Genomic DNA, 19,250 nt, shown 5'->3' on the forward strand with positions numbered 1-19,250 from the left:
TGTGTCGGAGCGACGTAAAGCCCCTAGCAAAAAAAAAAAAAAAAATTTATATTGCCTTTATATAATCGCCGCTTTAAATATTTTTGCAGTGTGTATTTCTATAAAATCAGTTCAATGTTTGGTGCACAACCCTGCAACTACAACTGCTTAAACCTCTGGGAATGTATCAACGTTATTTTCCTATTCCGATTTAGAGAACAGTTAAATTAGTCGGTAGGAAAACAGATTATTGAAATATTAAAATATAAGGGGCCATCAAAAAGTTTCCGTTGGATAGCTAAACAGTCCTGAATAGGGATGCCAATCAGACAAAGTCGCCGTGAGCACTGAGTCATTCATCCCGCCGACGCACGAGATTGCAGATCCCTTTGTGGTAATAATTTTTTTTAAATTTCGTGTGGCTATTTCTAGCCGAGTGCAGCCCTTGTAAGGCAGACCCTCCGATGAGGGTGAGCGGCATCTGCCATGTGTAGGTAACTGCGTGTTTATTGTGGTGGAGGGTAGTGTTATGTGTGATGTGTGAGTTGCAGGGATGTTGTGGACAGCACAAACACCCAGCCCCCGGGCCATTGGAATTAACCAGTGAAGGTTAAAATCCCCGACCCGGCCGGGAATCGAACCTGGGGCCCTCTGAACCGAAGGCCAGTACGCTGACCATTCAGCCAACGAGTCGGACCCCTTTGTGGTAAAACACCTTGTATTCTGTGAAGAAGTCCGCAACCGCCTGCTGCACATCCTCGGCCGACAGGAAGCGTCGAACCTTTAAGGCTTGATAATTGCATGGGGTGAAATCAGGACTGTAGGGCGGGTGTTCGAGTGTCTCCTACTTCAGTTGGCGTACCTTCTGCGTGGCCTCCCAGATCGACTGGCGTCTTGTGTCGAAATGCGACCCGCACGGAACTTTGTGCACCATTCCACAAGGTGGTTTTCGACAGACATGCTGCCCCATACACAGTCTTCATTCTGCTATGGATGTCCACCGGTGTTTGTCCTTCGGCAGCCAAGAACAGAATAACAGCACGTTGGTCCTGTTTGGACGCATTTGGTAATAACTTCGCCGTAGTTCACGTGGCCCCAGTTAATGTACGCACCTCGGCGCGACACAACTGCCACACTAATCCCTTCGCCTGCATGCTCGTAATATACCCGCATCGGAGTCGCGCTACGTTGCATGTCCGCTGCAGAAACGCCCTCAATCGGATTTTTTTTTTTTTGCTAGTTGTTTTACGTCGCACCGACACAGATAGGTCTTACGGCGACGATGGGACAGGAAAGGGCTAGAAGTGGGAAGGAAGCGGCCGTGGCCTTAATTAAGGTACAGCCCCAGCATTTGCCTGGTGTGAAAATGGGAAACCACGGAAAACCATTTTCAGGGCTGCCGACAGTGGGGTTCGAACCTACTATCTCCCGAATACTGGATACTGGCCGCACTTAAGCGACTGCAGCTATCGAGCTCGGTCGGAAACACTTTGATCACGCCTTATTATATGTTACGTTACTCGAAGGAAACAGCAAGAGTGTTATATTATGTGCTTATCTGTTTGCCATTTTAACATACTAAGGGGATATTTCTAGTTATAACGACTTTCCGAGACACTTGGTTAATTGAAAGTCCTGAACTGTTTCGTAAACAGAACGCTAAATGTTGTAATATGATTGTTTTCCTTTACAATGCATTACAATTAAAAAGGAAAACGATTTGTATCTTATTATAGGCTAGCTGTGACCGTGCTTCGCGACAGAATTCTCAGAAAGACTGTCTTTGTAGTTTTCCCAACTGAAGTCAACATAGATCATGAGTAGGAATGTAGCCATTGAAAGCAATGTTATCATACAAAATACTCGATCAAATGAAAAACCGAACATTTTCTCACTTTTAACGAACAGTACTACGCTGCCGATCTAAGAGTTCAAAGTTTCAGTGCTGGAATGACCAGGCCGCAGAAAATCGCCAACACTCCTCTGCTATTATTCCATTAAATGTGCACACAGCTCAGTCTAATCAGTGCCTCAAAGTAGGGATTCAGCCAGGCTGTTGTTCTCGGTACGCAGCAGTAATCCCATCTATCTGAGATGAGTGGCAGCAGAAAACACAAAGCACAAACAATGGTCAATGTAATGTTATTGTTGATCAATTTTATGAGCTTATGAGCTTTCCATATTGTAGGCCTTCACATTTAGTTTTGTTCCGACTCTGTGATATTAGGGCGTCTTATAAAATAATTTATAGCGTAGACTGTAGTTCCTTAGTCCCCGACTTTATATACCGATTTTCATTAAAATCTGTTTACCCATTTTCTCGTGACTCGGCGCTGATATGGACTTGGCAAAAATAAAAAAATCCAAATTCATGAATATCTCTGTTCACATAGCCGGTAAGGTAAAAATGTATAAGACATCAACGAACGGAAATTTAATACTGTATAACTTTGGTTATGTAGTATTTATCGATAGGTCACTACCACTAATAACAAATATTTGAGATTAAAATTTTAGGCCTTCCCCTAAAGTACCATTTCGTTCAACACGAATAAAATTATTTATGGCCTAGATTGTAATGATTTATTCCTAGACTTTACATACTGATTTTCATTAAATTCTCTTCAGCCGTTTTCTCGTGATTCGCGTACAGACAGACAGACAGACAGACAGACAGACAGACATGAAGGAAAATTAAAAAGTGCACATTCTTGTTAGTATGGAAAAGAAATACAATTCTTTATAAATTCTGAGCGATTTACAGACAAAACTCTTATTTTATATACCGGGTGGTTGAGCAGCCCCTTATATTTTGGGCGGTAGGTAACGTTATATATAGATTTCCGAAAAACATTAGTACTTGCTTTTTTAAGGCCTTAGTACGAATATACTTTTATATAATCCTCGTAAATATGGTAGAAATCATTAGCGGCAGTGTTATTTCTATTAGTTAAGCTATAATGAATGTGTAAAACGATCACAGTTTCAGTATCACTATCTTATGATTGGACAGGAAGTGTCTATGAAGACTACAACGTGCTTGCCATGCACCGCGGCTCGCGGTAGCTAAGATGGGTGAATCGAGCGTCAGTGCTGTTGCATCAGTCAAGAGACGGCAAATCAGTGCGCATCCTTTAAAACCAATAGCAATTTTTTCATCATAATTGTATCCGTCCGCCTCTGTGGTGTAGTAGTTAGCTGCTACCCCCAGGAGGCCCGGGTTAGATTCCAGGCTCTGCCCCGAAATTCGAAAATTGGTACGAGGGTTGTAACGGGGTCCCCTCAGTTCTCGGGAGGTCAACTGAGTAGAAGAGGTTTTCCGTGGTTCCCCACTTCTCCTCCATGCGAATGCCGGGATGGTACCTAACTTAAGGCCACATCCACTTCCTTCCGTCTTCTTTGTCTATCCCTTCCAATCTTCCTATCCCGCCCACAAGACCCCTGTTCACCATGGCAAATGAGGCCGCCTGGGCGAGATACTGATCCTCCTCGCCGCTTGTATCCCCGACCCAAAGTCTCCCGCTCCAGGACACTGCTCTTGGGGTGGTAGAGGTGGGATCCCTCGCTTAGTCCGAGGGAAAACCAACTCTGGGTGATAAGCGGACTAGGAAGAAAGAAAGAAAGAAAGAAAGAAAGAAAGAAAGAAAGAAAGAAAGATTTTTGTATCCCAACTAACATGGAGCACCTCTGTCATACAAAAAACTTGTTTAATGCTGGATTCTAACCACTACGCTGCTTATACTCACGTATGTTGTGCTGCAGGCCTTATCCGATTCAGCCACGAAGTCAACATAGATGGCGCTTGATAAAGGTTTAGTACGTAAGTATGGCCGTTCCACCTCGAAAGTTAATATCCGTGTCAAAGTCTTCAGTAATGGTTTACAGTGTTCATTTAACATTTTTACATTACAAAGCATGTAGCATAACCTATTAATTCGATCGTATTACGGGTACCTGTGTTATTTCTGGGCGCAATAAATCACATGTTTGCATAATGGTCCTTAGTATTTGGCGTGGAATTGTTCATAGTAGTGTTTCCTTAGCTAAGTCCGTGGATCAATTTACAGCGATGTAACACAAGTAGGCGAGAGCCTTGTCGACCATAAGTAGAAATTTCAAGGTCTTTAGCGTTCATAAATTAAATGATAATGATATTTACGTTATACACGTTAATTGGGTTGTCTATCTCCGAAAAATATGAGACCACCCGGTATATACTGTAGATGGTGGAAACCCAAGATCTCCCTTGTACCTTTAAGTAAAGTGGCTCAGTAACAGTAACAAAAATTAGGATTTCTCATTCGTTTATGGATTGAAATGAGGAATTTCAATCTTCGTTTAAGATTTATAGGTTGGTATTATTTTACTCACTTACAGACGTGATACGAGGAAAAACTAAGGATGTTTCTTCTTTCTTTCACGAAGACATACCTATTTCACATTTTTTACTTGTGCATAACCATTCGTTGAAGATTATCTCTAGGTTAATGCTTAAATTATGGTTCGTTCCATTTCTCATAAAGCTCAGTTTAACAAAACAAGATTACAGCGAGGATGTACCTTTGCTCGGGTAACCTGCCCGTGTCATTTTACGTTTCTAAACAGATTAATTCTAAACTATACTCTAGGGTGTATTGCCACAGTAGTCTCCGCAAATTACAGTATGAAGGTTTCGATATCTATTCTATGCATTAGCTATAGATGCATACTTGAAATATGTTAGTAATACAAATGGAAATATTCTATAACCAAGATATGTTCCAGTGATTGCGTGCAGAGAGGAATGTGGTCGAATACTGCAGCATTTTTCCGGCATGAAATGTGCATGCCACCCCGTTTCATTGGAGGTCAAAGGACGTTCTCGGGGTGAGTTTCAACGTAACCTGTGTATTGTGCCGTTCTCTGTGTTGTACAACGTGAATGTCCCTTTCGACCTCACAGATCTTTTTATCATTAATATCTGTTCATCATCGTTTTTGATGTTACATGTTTCTGATTTATTGTTCAATGAAATTATTCGGTGACTTATAATTCAACCTTTAATATCGTATCTTGTTCTTTACTTCATTTAACAGGAATTTCTTAATCTGATACAATGGCGACGAAAATACGAAATGCAATACTTACAGTTAGTGTATGTTAACGAAACCACTTTATACAGGGCAATTCAAAATGATGGACCCGATTTCATAAATTTATTCTATGAAACCTAATGAACATTTCATACTCTGAGATATGCGCAAAGAAAGGCAAACTCTCAAGTTTAGTTGAGTCTAGATTTCATCCCACATGGTTTCATTTTCAGCCGTTTCGAGCGCGCAGGAATCGAGTAAAGAAAATGGCTGCGGCTGGAGAGCAGAAGTCGTTCTGTGTGCTTGATTACCATGTAAACAAGTCTGTGATTAGTGTTCAACGGCATTTCTGTACCAGGTATGGAAGAGCCATTCGTGCGTGGTATGCAAAATTCAGAGACACGGGCTGCATCTGTAAGCGAAAGTCGACTGGCCGTCCTTCGACCGGGGAAGAAACAGTGGAACGTGTTCGCGCCAGTTTCGTGCGGAGTCCGCAAAAGTCCACCTACCGGGCATCGAGCCAACTTGAACTTCCACAGGCAACTGTGCCCCTCCGCATTACCATGCCAATGTGGCCGCGACACAATACACAAGGTTTGGCAGGAGATAGACTATCGGGCTGATGCATGTCGTGTTACGCGAGGTGCTCACTTAGAACACTTGTGATATAACTGAGAGAAGCTTTGAGAGTTTACCGTTCTTAGCACATGAATAAATTTATGAAATCGGGTCCATCATTTTGAATTGCCCTGGATGAATGAGAATCACAGTGGTAAGCTCTGAAACCTTTGGTTCTGTTTACAACTGAGTAATAAAGAAAGGCCACCTGTTGCTTTGATGGATGTAAGAGTTTTGCATCCGTTTCTTGGCACAAGCCAGACACAAGTGTAGTTTCCACCGAAGTCTCACAAGGAACCCTCACGAATGCGAGGTCGCGAACGGTCAATGGTACTGAATGCGTTCGAAGCCCCATCTGTCGTCTACCCCGCATGTGCAGTACTGGCTGCAAGAGGGGACGGAACTCAAGGTATCCAAATGTGAAAAGAGCGTGAGGCTATGAAGTAGAGTTAAACCGCACATCGACACGTACATCACAACAGTGCTAGTATTGATATAAACCAGTGCAATGACAACCATAAAAAAAGCAAACATTGCCTTATATCTTTAGCAACAGTTGCGGACGTTGACATTCCGTCAGAAAGAAACGCAAATTATTTCTCAGAGTGAGAAGGAATTAGCAGATGAAGTATTACCTTTTTATAAAATATAAGTATACTCTCGACTATGTGGACACTGCACATGCGGATTGCATTGATGACAATACAGGTAAAAGTGACATAGAAATAGATGTCCAGACATGTACGTAGTTCATCCTCCATGTCGGAGCCACAACTCCTGGCTCCAGTGAAGCATAGTAGGGAACGATCGTTGTCCAGTAGGCGAGTAAAAGACATAATTAGGTACACGGATGGCCATCCACACATAGCAAAAGGACAATTACGAACAGATTTAAAATAAGTCCGCAAAAATATGACCGTGTGGTGCATATGAAAAGCTATGGTACTTCCAGGAAGGACAACGCTAATCTGTAAACAATATTGTTTGCGCGATTTGAGAAACAAGTTACACGATGTGCATGATAAATACCTAGTACGTTATGGGTATCAAATTACTCAGGACATAAGATACAGTGACTTCAAGGGTGTAGTGGATAGTTGCACAACTTGAAAAACTAAGCTACAGAACTGGACGTCACAAAATAACGAGATTCCAAACAAAGCGGGCACTTAACGATGCACAGCAAGGTGCAAAATCGGCTCGAGCATTTGTAGATGAGGTAAACAACCTTATCCCATTTTTTAGTGCTGAGTTCGTTTTCAACATCGACCAATCAGGATTTGACGAGAAAATGCATACGAAAGGCACTCTGGCAGTTAGAGGTACTAAGAGAATTACAGCACGAGCAACGAACATCAATGCCCTAACGGATTCGTATACAATTATGCATGCCTATTGTTAGTCTGGTTGGCATATTGGCTGGGAAGTTATTTATTGTGCTGCGAGAAGCTGAAAATTGTCTGCCTCTAACGATTATGTCCCATGTCAGGGACAGATATGGTATGAACACTGCTTTTAGCCCATAGCTGGTGAAAATTTTTGTCGCTTGACTCCTGCTCTGCCTATAAAACTCATACTGTGTTAGAGAATACCATCTCTCCTGGAAATTGTGTAACGTTTGAATACCTCCTGGAACGCGGGAAAAATTCAACCTCTGGATGTCTGTTTTTTCGTGCCTACATACCATCACACCGTCTGCAGCTACGCTATTAGTAATAGCCAGTTTCACAATAAACTGCATGACAGACGGGTTTGCATCAGTTCTCTTCACCACGTTACATGAATATGATTACCTGTGAATTCTGTAAGAGTGGGTACCTACTTGATCTTCCTGAACATTTTATAACTCGCCTTTGTTCTTTCTAGCGCTACCTTTTGTAATCACTTTGGTGCGTCATTTTTCATTCGGTGTTCATGGTGCAAGTCAAAGGTTTGCTTTGAACATTCGGTGAACGTCGACGAAGTCTATTCTGTGAAGTGTAACACACATATTCCATAGAAGGTTGATCTCTGCACCGCCTGGACACTCATTTGTTGTCACCCTCCTATGCACATGCTGTGCCATTAGCAGCTAATACTGTTCCCTGCCTCAATTGTTACCACAACACTTCCTAATGCCCCTTAATAGACATCGCACCTGCCACCTCGCACTTGTGAGGATTCCTTGTCAGTCTCATTTATGACTGTGAAGGTGTATGGTGCTCAGTAATGTTATTCGGAGCACGGTTAGTGTGTCTGGATGTACTGTTCATAGGGCCAGTGAAGAAGGTAATGGCAAATTATTTTTTCACCATGTCTTGTAAACCCCATGATGGTGCACCTATAGATTGCAGTTTCCCTACAACCGCATAACTTTCGGTAATGTTTCTACAGGATCCAACCAGCCTCGTGGCTGAAGAGTTTAAAGATAGGCAATAAATCAAATTTTGAATGTGGTACTTGTGTCAGCCTCGCAGCAGAAAGGTCTATGGTCCGATTGACAGAGAGACACCCTTTAATAAATGGAAGAATTTGGGGGTAGGCAGAAAGACCAAGGAACTTATATCAAAAATATTAGCAGCACCTCCCTCAGAATTTAAGTTTCGTGGAGAAACTTGAGATCAGATTGAGATTAAGACAGGAGTCAGGAAGGGAGGCTGGCTCACACCAATATTGTGGTTAACATTGTCCTGAAAAGAAAAGAACATGAAAGAAAGAAATAAAAGGGACAGAATTGAGAAAATCTGTTTAGGCCCGAAGAGGCAGGATTTGACATTTCATGAACCCTAAAATATAAAGAAAAAACACTTAGCAACATAATTCTGTTTTAAGAAGTCGTGGTGGCTTCTTTCGAGGAGCTTAAAGTAATATTTGGTGACTCTGGACAGAAACTTGTGAGTTAGAGGAGTGCTCCCTAACGTCAATTTAATTCCATTGGTCCCCTGTTAGTATTGGACGCATTTTGAATATCTTGTATATTTCTCGAGAGTCCCATTCTATAAAGGAGTATTAACAAACCACGAGAATTAATCCTGGTGAACTCTCTCAATTGAATGAGAACCGGCAGGATTCATTTCATGAGGGATTTTTCTTCGTACGTAAATGTCTATTGAGTATTGTCTCTGAATTAGCTGTGCAGTTTGTCTGCTTTATTTCTCCTTTCTAAAGGGGGATGACATAGATCGTCGACAGCTTTGGAATCTACAGTTTCCCCCTAAACATGAATAACTGCTTTTCCACAGGCGTACCCGTGCCCCCAACGGGGTGTGCTACGATGATGTGGGCTGCTTCTACGACTCTGGAGTGTTTGGTTACCTCGATATGCTGCCGTCCCCCCCTCAAGAGGTCTCCACTCGCTTCATTCTCTTCTCGACTTCTCGAGGAGCACGGAGTATCGGCCTGCCCATGGAGATCCCCTTCAATAACATGAGCATGGCGTGGACCCGCCGGGACTCCTTCAATACCACAGCACCCATGAAGGTCATCGTGCATGGCTTTGGCAGTTCCTGCAGCCACATCTGGGTGTACGAGATGCGCTCTGCTCTCATGGCCGTCGTGAGTATTCTTATTCTTATTCTTATTCTTATTCTTATTATTAGTAATATCTTGGAGTATGAAAAGCAGTGCAGTAAGTATGTTATGAAAATTAGTATTCCTAAGACTTAAAGGGATGCTAGTGGGAAAAAAACGTAAGAGGTTTGAATTTCAGACAGGAAATATCAATCAATCAATCAATCAATCAATCAATCAATCAATCAATCAATCAATCAATCAATCAATCAATCAATCAATCAATCAATCAATCAATCAATCAATCAATCAATCAATCAATCAATCAATCAATCAATCACCACTGATCTGAATTTAGGGCAGTCGCCCAAGTGGGAGATTCATTAACTGTTGTTTTTCCAGTCTTTTCTTAAATGATTTGCAAAGAATTTGGGAATTTATATAACATATCCCTCGATAAATTATTCCAATCCCTAACTCCCCTTCCCATAAACGAATATTTGCCCCAATTTTTTCTCTTGAATTCCAACTTTATCTTCAAATTGTGATCCTTCCTACTTTTAAAAACCCCATTCAGACTTATTCGCCTTCTAATTTTATTCTATACCATCTCTTTACTGACAGCTCGGAACATACCTATTAGACGAGCAGCTCATCTTTCTCCCAAGTCTTCCCAGCAAAAACTTTGCAACATTTTTGTAACGCTACTCTTTTGTCGGAAATCACAGAACGAATCAAGCTGCCTTTCTTTTAATTTTTCTCCAGTTCTCGAATCAAGTAATCCTGGTGGGTGACCCATACAGGGGAACCATAATCTAGATGGGGTCTTACCAGAGACTTACATGCCCTCTCCTACGTTCTTAGTACAACCCCTAAATAACCTCATAACTATGTGCAGAGATATGTACCCTTTATTTACAATCCCATTTATGTGATTACCTCAATGATGACATTTCCTTATGTTAACTAACACCTAGGTACATACAGTGATCCTCAAAAGGAACTTACCGAGCTCGATAGCTGCAGTCGCTCAACTGCAGCCAGTATCCAGTATTCGGGGAATAGTGGGTTCGAACCCCATTGTTGGCAGCCCTGAAGATGGTTTTCCGTGGTTTCCCATTTTCACACCAGGCAAGTGCTGGGGTTGTACCTTAATTAAGGCTGCAGCTGCTTTCTTCCCACTCCTAGCCCTCTCCTGTCCCATCGTCGCCAAAAGACTTATCTGTGTCGGTGCGACGTAAAGCAACTTGTAAAAAAAGGAAATCAAAAGGAACGTTCACCCCATCAACGCAGTAATTAAAACTGAGAGGACTGTTGCTAGTTATGAAACTCACAACTTGAGTTTTAACCCTGTTTATCATCATACCATAGCCTGCAGTCCGTCTCACAACACTGTCGAGATCTTTCTGCAGTTGCTCACAATCATCCGCAAAAGCCTCATCTCTGATACCGGTTCTTTACTAATATCAGGTATATAAGGAATTCCTCTCTCATCAGTTTAAGCTTCAGCTACTCTAATTCTGGAACAGATGGATCATTTCAAGTACTTAAGGATGTGTATTTTCTGAGAATGGTTGTATAGCAACTGAGATCGAATCAAGGTACAATGAAGCTAATGTATTGTGCGATGAATGGTATTCTTGGAGAAAGAAGTACGGTCTCGGACGAAACTGCAGTATCTTTACATAGGTCTGTTTTCAGACCGAGTTTGCTATACAGGAGTGAAAAATCAGAATATATTATTCATAAGTTCAAAATAACAGTTATGAAGAGAACAGGAACGCTTGCCGGTACAAAAGTGGTAACATTGGCAGGATAATTTTATTTATTCATTTGTCTTTAATAGTGGCGAAGTTAGGACTCATGGTCCTCTCTTACACTTAACCACTTCATTATACAGAAAAACCGTAGAGAAATATTATTAATATAATATTATTATTATTATTATTATTATTATTATTATTATTATTATTATTATTATTATTATTATTATTATTATTATTATTATTATTATTTTAAAATTGATACTAGCTGAAACATTCAATAATATTTAAAGTAATAATCTTATAAACTTCACAACAGCATGATAATGATTTTCCCAATTTAAGAAATGAATTGCGTGCATCCACATTAACCTCTCACTTTTTTGCACTTTGCAGGTGCGTATCATATACGTACATCCGTAATTCTTATTTTAATTCATAATCAGATTAACTGTAGTTTTTCTATCTAGATTTTGAGTATATGATTGTTAAAGCAATTGAATAAATACTTCATTGTTCCTTGCTGTTAATTACGCCAGAATAAATACAAAATTATATTTCATCATCTCTAAATATTAAAAAAAATCGATAATTGGGTAATACATATTTATTTCTTCTTGGATAGATCTCATAGCAGTGGAAATGCGTATGTGGTGAACATTAATTAGTTAATGATTCTTGCTCAATTGAATTGCGCAATTTAGATAATGACGATCTTGGAAATGACCTTAAAGGCTATATTTTTGTATTAGAACTTTGATTTCCGTAATTCGGTGTTGATAAGCCAGAAGTTGATACGTCAATAAATGAAACTTTTCAAGAAATGAAATTTAAAATTAACAAGGTGGCGTAAAGTACATAAGTGAATTTCTTTACTTCAAGCTATAATATCGTCTAGACAAACATATTATAAAACACAATACATGTATTTTATATAGATATTTCAAAGAATGTGTTATCACAAGGCGATAAATGGTCATATCAAGTTCTGCCACATGAAGGCATACACCATTTGACATATCAAATTACTAAGAGTCCGCCTCTGTGGTGTAGTGGTTAGTGTGTTTAGATGCCACCCGCGGAGGCCCGATTCCCACCTCAGCCATCCTGGAAGTGGTTTTCCGTGGTTTCCCAATTCTCCTTCAGGCAAATGCCGGGATGTTACCTAACTTAAGGCCACGGCCGCATCCTTCTCTCTTCCTTGTCTATCCCTTCCAATAACCCCGTCCCGTCCCCCCGCAAGGCCCCTGTTCAGCATAGCAGGTGAGGCCATCTGGGCGAGGTACTGGTCATTCTCCCCAGTTGTACCCCCGACCCAGAGTCTGAAGCTCCAGGACACTGCCCTTGAGGTGGTAGAGGCGGGATCCCTCGCTGAGTCCGAGGAAAACACCAACCCTGGAGGGTAAACAGATTAAGAAGAAAAAGAAGAAGAAGAAATTACTAAGAAAATCCTAAGCAAATCCACATACACTTCAATACAGAAGTAATAATCTTTATTGAAGTTGTATTTTCTCTCTTTACTATAAATTTCACAGCTTTAAACCTCTAATCTTGACATAGGTTGAGATGAAACACTGATTCAGTTTGATGATGATGATGATGATGATTAGCCAGAATAAAGAAGTATATTATCTGATACAGAATGACTCTTGGATAAACGTTGATAGAAATTATGACATTCTGGACTGGTGAGAGGTAGCAGTGACTAAAAGTCAATTTTCTTCTTTTGACTGGCCCAGAATAATTTAGGGTAATATGGTCACTTTACTGTCTTTCTCTTTTCTTCAGCCTTAGGTCCATAACCTTAAATGGTACATCTGGATCAAGGATGAAAAATTCTATAACTTTAAATTGTTTGTATCGCAGCCATTGTTTGATTTGTAACCATTTCTCAGTATTTCCCGCGGTATATTTTGTCCGTTTAATGTGTTTACCTGTCAGCAAACATGAATAACAGTAATAATCATTCTGTCACATTTCAGTAAGTTTCACTGGCACCTTTCCTTCCAAAGAACGTACAAAATTACACCAATCTCAGGGTACCATTATTTCAAATGTGCGTGCTTCTTTGCCCGTTCTATTCGAGCAGAGTTCACGTCACACTCAAGATGGGTATGATCAGGTAATCGAAACTTTAGATCTATAGTTTCCTGGGAGGGTCTGCTTTCAACTGCAGCACATATCATCACTACCATACTGATATTCCGGTTTTGTGCTCCGCAAGTATCAGAATAGGTTGGGAGATGTGTCACTGTGTTAGGTATGGAGATTGTTTTCTTGTGCAAACAAGACGCAATTTGTTCTGATCCTCGTCCGGCAGCTCCCTCATACCACATAAAACACTCAGTCTCATTATTTCTTTCGCTACAGTCTCTCGCCATAAGTACATCAACAGAATTGTACATCACAATTGTCTGTTGTAATAAACTATATTGCGTTGGCACACACTGTTACATATCAAATACCAGTACTTTCATGGCATTATTTTCCGTTGCTAATTTCTTGCCATTTTCCTAGCTCTTGTATGTATAAATCTAAATGCTTATCATATTCTTGTTGATTAATAATACCCTTATCTTCCTGATTACAACTCTTTAGCCTCATTCGAAACACGACACATGTTTTACAAGTGTCTGTCTTAGGTTACTTGAATCCGAGTCCTGTTGAATATCTCTATAAACAGGATAAGATGACACTCGCTAATTTTCTCCTCCTTAGTCACGTACAGCTTGTACATTTTGCTTAGACTAAGATGATTAATTTATTTAGGGTATGATGCAATACAGCATATAAAGAAAATAATACGGCCCCATAAGTACATTAACAGAAAATGCATGTCTCACATAACTGAAATATTCGATTTGTACATCTAAACTCTTGACCCAATCCACCGCTTCAGGAGTAGCTGAGTTAGGCCCTCTAGACTTCCAGGGAAGACATGGAGGGGACAACCCGACACTATTTTTTACATTGTTTGTGGAATTTTAGAACAGTCGCAGAATGGGCTATCTTTCCAACCTGGCTTATGATTAAGGTGATATGGTAAGCATTTATAACTGGTATGTTGTTAAAAGCTATTCATGTGACCTAGTATTTAATCACTTTCAGAAACTACGGTAGTTTATTATTTGGTTCGTGCTTTTCTCTGTGATCAGGTGTTACGTTACCAACTAGCATTCTTCTTGTGCATTAGCAAACCATCTTTACCTCCTTTGTTCCATAAACTGATGTAAACAATTACTTACAAACTACTATAGGCACTTTATTGACATGAACAGAAAGTGAGCAATTATAGTCCTATCATGAGAGCCATACCTCTTTTTCCTCATTCTTTCGTTTCTGTCTCTTTTCCTGTTATCTCGTCACCATTACTATGAACATGATCTTGAACAGCATGGTCAAAAAGTGAATGAAATTCAGTGAATACTGATTTTTGATACCTATTTTTTCCATTTTTTGGTGCACTCTTGCCTACTATAATCATAAATTAGAATAAATATATTTTCTGGCTGTACTTTGCCTTGCCTTTCAACATAAATTTCACCCTGTGCTTTCACCTTTTATTGTTTCAGTTCTGCCTAATTTTCTCCTAACAGTGATAAGTTCGATTTCAGCACCCTTGGCATTAGCATCTTCACCTCCACCATCACGTTCACTCTCACCATAACCTAAAAAACAAAAGATTAGCAACAGATGTATTAATACCATTTGAAGATGTTATCTCTACCGCATCAGCCGAAAGCACGTTACAAGAAGTGTGTGGTTAATTCAGTAATTTCCCCCGTCAATGTTACACATGTGGACTTTTGCTTTCTTCTTTATTAGTTGTTTGGGGAATGGGAATTTCTCACATTCACCTTCTGATGGCATATATTCTGATCCATAAAAGAAGTAACCTCAGTTCTTCTGTATACTGAAGACAAATTCTAAAGCCTAATTAATAATTATTATAATTACCTTCATTGTCATCAATATTATATGATGTTCATGTGGCCACGATTATTCTAGTTCTCTCTCCCATAGTGAAGATTTTTAAGATAAACCAATGGGAGCTATAATCTTCAGTATATTTCCTTACATTCATTCAACAACAAAACATTATTGTCAGTCTCGAACGAAACTCATGAAAAAACACGAAACGTTATGACCAAGAATGTAAACCTACAACGAGATGAACAGCACATATGTAATCACAAAACAAAATAATAATTCTGCCAAAACTTGATATGTGAGACATATTGAACCCATAATTCTACGGTGAGAAAATTTTTTTTCTCAAATATTTATTTGGCATTCAGAAACTACTGTATGTTTGAGGGCAGCCATTTTGCGCTCCCAAGAGCCCGATGTTGCGTGGGGAGGTTCTTCCTTCCTGGCGAGCTCGTGGATTGCCGGGACACCTCGGCGGGGCTCGAGTGCCCGACAATTCTTTAAATTAATGGAATTCTGCACCACGAGGGATTTTGATAATATAGTAAATGAAGAAATAAATGAGCAAAATTATTCATACACCCTCTGTGAAGACAGAGCCCCCAGGGAAAATTTTAAGTGCAGTTAAGCCCAAGTACATGGTAGCGTGAGACCAGCGAACTAGCTACACGTGCCAAGGTCATGGAAGGAAGAAAACGCGCGAAACGCACGGGCAGAAACAATTTATTTCTCCCGTTGTGAGTGTAGAAAAATTATAAAATTAACATCGAACATAAGTGCAAGTCTGTCCGGAGTTCTGGGACAAATCTTATCAAAATTGGTCTATTAGAAGCAAATTTGGCAGATTTCACAACCAAGCCTCATAGAGGGGATAGCGTCCTTCCGGAAATTATAAAAGAAACCCCCCACCGTAGATTTTTCAGTGTCGATCTGGAACTTGAAGCCGCGGGAGCTTGTGCCCGTCGTCATTAGAAATTCGCGCCAGATTGACCGACAATAATTCAATACATGTTCGTGGCTAAGGTCCATATATTTAGTTAAGAAGAAAAGTGATTGGAGAAGCTGTGAACGTTTGCAGACGAACTGGGAAGGTGTAGGCTGGTTGAAAAATACACAGCAGATTTTATTTTTATCATTTCCTGTACTCTTGTAAGTGAAGAGGGTCTGGGGGAAGCGATTCAAAATAGTTCTACTCCCTTATCGGCCGAACACCTGTTCTTATTGAAGCAACGGGGAGAGAAACCACTCTGGGAAACGCATCAGACAGTTAGAGTCGACTGCAGAACGAGGGAAGTTCGTGGTGCAAGTTACAAAGAAAGTGCATTATTTATGGTAATTTTAATCTCGTGTGTGTGAAGGGTAGTGTTTGGATGAGTGAAATTTTGAAAATGAAAATGTTATCTGTGAAAATGAGCGGCTAAGTACGAGGTTGCTGGAGATGATGTAATCAGAATGCTGAGAATGTCACCATTGTGCAGGTCTGTCTATTTTATATTATGTTGTAGTTAGTTAGTTAGTTACTGTCTGTCCTAAACAAATTTTCCAGATGATTGTCGGGTGATATTCGTAATTATCAGGCGAAAGGCGTTACAAATTTTGGTCAGCGTGTGTAATTTCAGTGTGTAAATTTCATGTCAAGAACGGTAAAATGCGACGCTTAAAATTTTTGTGTTGAGATGAGATATCATTCAAAGTGCGGATTTGTGAACGTTATAAGTGTAAATTTGTCGTGGCGAATATCGTAATTTCAGGTGTCAGTTGCATTCAGAAATGTTGGTCAATAATAATAATAATAATAATAATAATAATAATAATAATAATAATAATAATAATGTTTACCGCGGGATAAGGAAATTCCTCTCTGTTAAATTACATTTAACCAGTTATTTTTACAAGGATCGTAAGCATATTTAGATAATGTCAATAAAATTTGTTAGAGTCACAGTCGTTAATGGGAAGGAAATTTTGAGACATCGTGTATACTTGAATTGCGAAAGGTCGATGTGTGCTCTTGGATTCTTGAGGTCCGAAAGTCTTAATAATAGTAAAGTAAGAGATGTGTTTAATAATGGTTGTCGTTTTCACCAGGGGATCGATGTATGAAAAAGGATCTTGAAGGAAAAGGAATTGAGAGCGATGAATTGATATGTATGTGGAGACGAGATAGATGGAAGTAATACCGCTGGAATAAAGCGAGGAGAAAGAGTGTTGAGACAAGCTGTATTTTTGTAGAGGAAGTATTTAGGAACAGGCTGTGTGAGGCAGGCTGTATTGTTTTCCGCAATCAATCCGAATTTGAGATGACTATGAGGTGAAGCATTGTGAAATTTATAGAAAGATTCCAAGTGAAAGCGACTCTTGTAAAATGTTAAAGTCTGGGTAGTACACATCCAGTGATCTATGTTATGTAAAGCCCGCATGGATGATAAGAGAATGAACGATCTCCAGGATCAAAGAGCACTTTGGACACACGGTTGGGTTATATTTAATTTGTTCACTGGAGAGGTCATGGATAAGATGGTTGGAATTGATGATAGGCGATCTGAGAATTTCGAATGCGGTGGTGATGATTATTATTTTGAAGGCATCCACTAAAAGGGTACACGTGTGTTGGGAATTTTCATTTGCTTCCCTAACACGTCAGTGCACAGGCTGAGATTGTGTTCGAGGTGGAGAACCGTTCGTCACGTCTATTTATTTTTGAGTTCACATATTATAAGGAGGTAGACACTTACTGTATTTTTCGAGAGGTAGACACTTGCTGTATTTCGACTTGCATTCATTTGATAATAGAGACGTGGGTTCCGTCGTGCGCATTTGTTTGACGAAATTTGTGTTAATATCAGAGTTGTTTGAGAATTGCATTTCGCCTGATATGTTAAGGGAGACGTAGTACGACCCACTTTGACGCCCGACGATAGATTTAGGACGTCAGATGTTATTCTTGGAGTCACTGATGATGAGACGTCCTAGGTCACGCCCGACGATAGATTTAGGACGTCACGTGTTTATTCTTGGAGTCATTGATGATGAGACGTCCTAGGTCACGCCCGACGATAGGATTTGGAAGGCATCATGTATATACTGATTAGGTTTAGGGTGTACAGATTTCAAGTGAGCCCGACGATAGGTCTGGGATGGTAGCTGTACACACTCAAGTCTCGGTTAAGATGTTCCTTTTGTTTGTTCTTTTGTGGAAGTGGCCTGGTTGAAGGTAGCCGTTACAGTACGATATGATTTATTGTAGAGGGTCTATGCGAAGCTCTCATTGAGATAACGGGACTGCTATCAGACGAGTTGAGGGCTGTCCAAGTGTGGGACATCGACCCGATCTAGATTAAATATTTTTACTGTGTTTCTTCGTGCGTGTTAAGCTGTATGACTTCGAGATGTTAATTTATTTTTACGGACTTTATTGTTTCCTCGTTTTAACGTCCGTTTTCGTTTGATAGTGTGCATATTGACACTTAGTGTTGTAGAATGAGACTTGAGTTGCGAATGCGGTTTCGATTCGTCAGCCAGTAATTTATATTATTTTCATCTTGTCGTATTTTCATTCTTATTCTTAGTTAGAGTAAGTAAGTAATCACTTTACCGGTAGTGTGTTGGGACAGACAGTAAATAGAGAGATCTGTACTGGTAGCATTGTTGTCAAGGGAAAGAATTCCTTAAAATTGTAGTAAATTTTAGCGTGGACTGGTAAATTTATTAAGCATAATAAACCCATTTCTAACCTGAAAATCGGTTCAATAATAATATTTTCAAGTGACTTTTCACTTTTTGATTAACTTCAGTGTTTGGCATTTCTTCTAAATGCATGATTAATAATTGTTTCCTGCATTTCGCAGTTTGTTCCTTTAGAACGACTTAACGTAAGATCCTCCCGGATCATGTTGTTGTTGGTTCCTTCCGAACAGCTGTTTGGGGTGATGCACGTTTAGCATCGGGATTACCTTATCACTTAAGGGTGTCATGAATGACAAATACATGGTGGAATTTTATTTCAATTGTGAATGATGCCATTAACTTGTAGTGAACACCATGCTTTCCCATAATATTTCGCAACCTATCCAAAGCAACTGATAGTCAGTTTGGTTCGATTAAGGGTCCATTCGGCGGATGTTCCGTATCCGTGAAGGGTATTTGACTGGTGGATAACCTTAATTAAGAGAAAATCAGGCGTTCTACTTGTTGAAAGTCAGATTTTCCACGGATCGTGTGGATTAACTCTCAGTTCTCGTTTGGAATAATAGGTGCCCGGTTTTCAGGTCTTCCCTTTTTCAGTTTTTCAGTTTCGCTGTCCACTAACATATTAGCTTCTCCGAAGCAATTCTTCGACATTGGAAGAAACGAAGTGACGTTATGTAATGTGACTGTGTTTGGAACTTTTCAAAAATCA

General features: G+C 39.9%; 1 protein-coding gene across 1 annotated transcript in view; it reads left to right on the forward strand.

Moving 5' to 3' along the window:
* Window positions 1-19,250, forward strand: part of LOC136857465 (uncharacterized) — a 263,084-nt gene that overhangs the window by 150,802 nt on the left and 93,032 nt on the right. The window contains exon 3 of the mRNA XM_068225070.1: window positions 8,891-9,203. Coding sequence (XP_068081171.1) covers window positions 8,891-9,203 — 313 coding nt within the window. The remainder of the gene's footprint in view (window positions 1-8,890; window positions 9,204-19,250) is intronic.

This window comes from Anabrus simplex, chromosome 1 (genome assembly GCF_040414725.1).
Source record: "Anabrus simplex isolate iqAnaSimp1 chromosome 1, ASM4041472v1, whole genome shotgun sequence".
In the NCBI taxonomy this organism is placed as follows: Eukaryota; Metazoa; Arthropoda; class Insecta; order Orthoptera; family Tettigoniidae; genus Anabrus; species Anabrus simplex.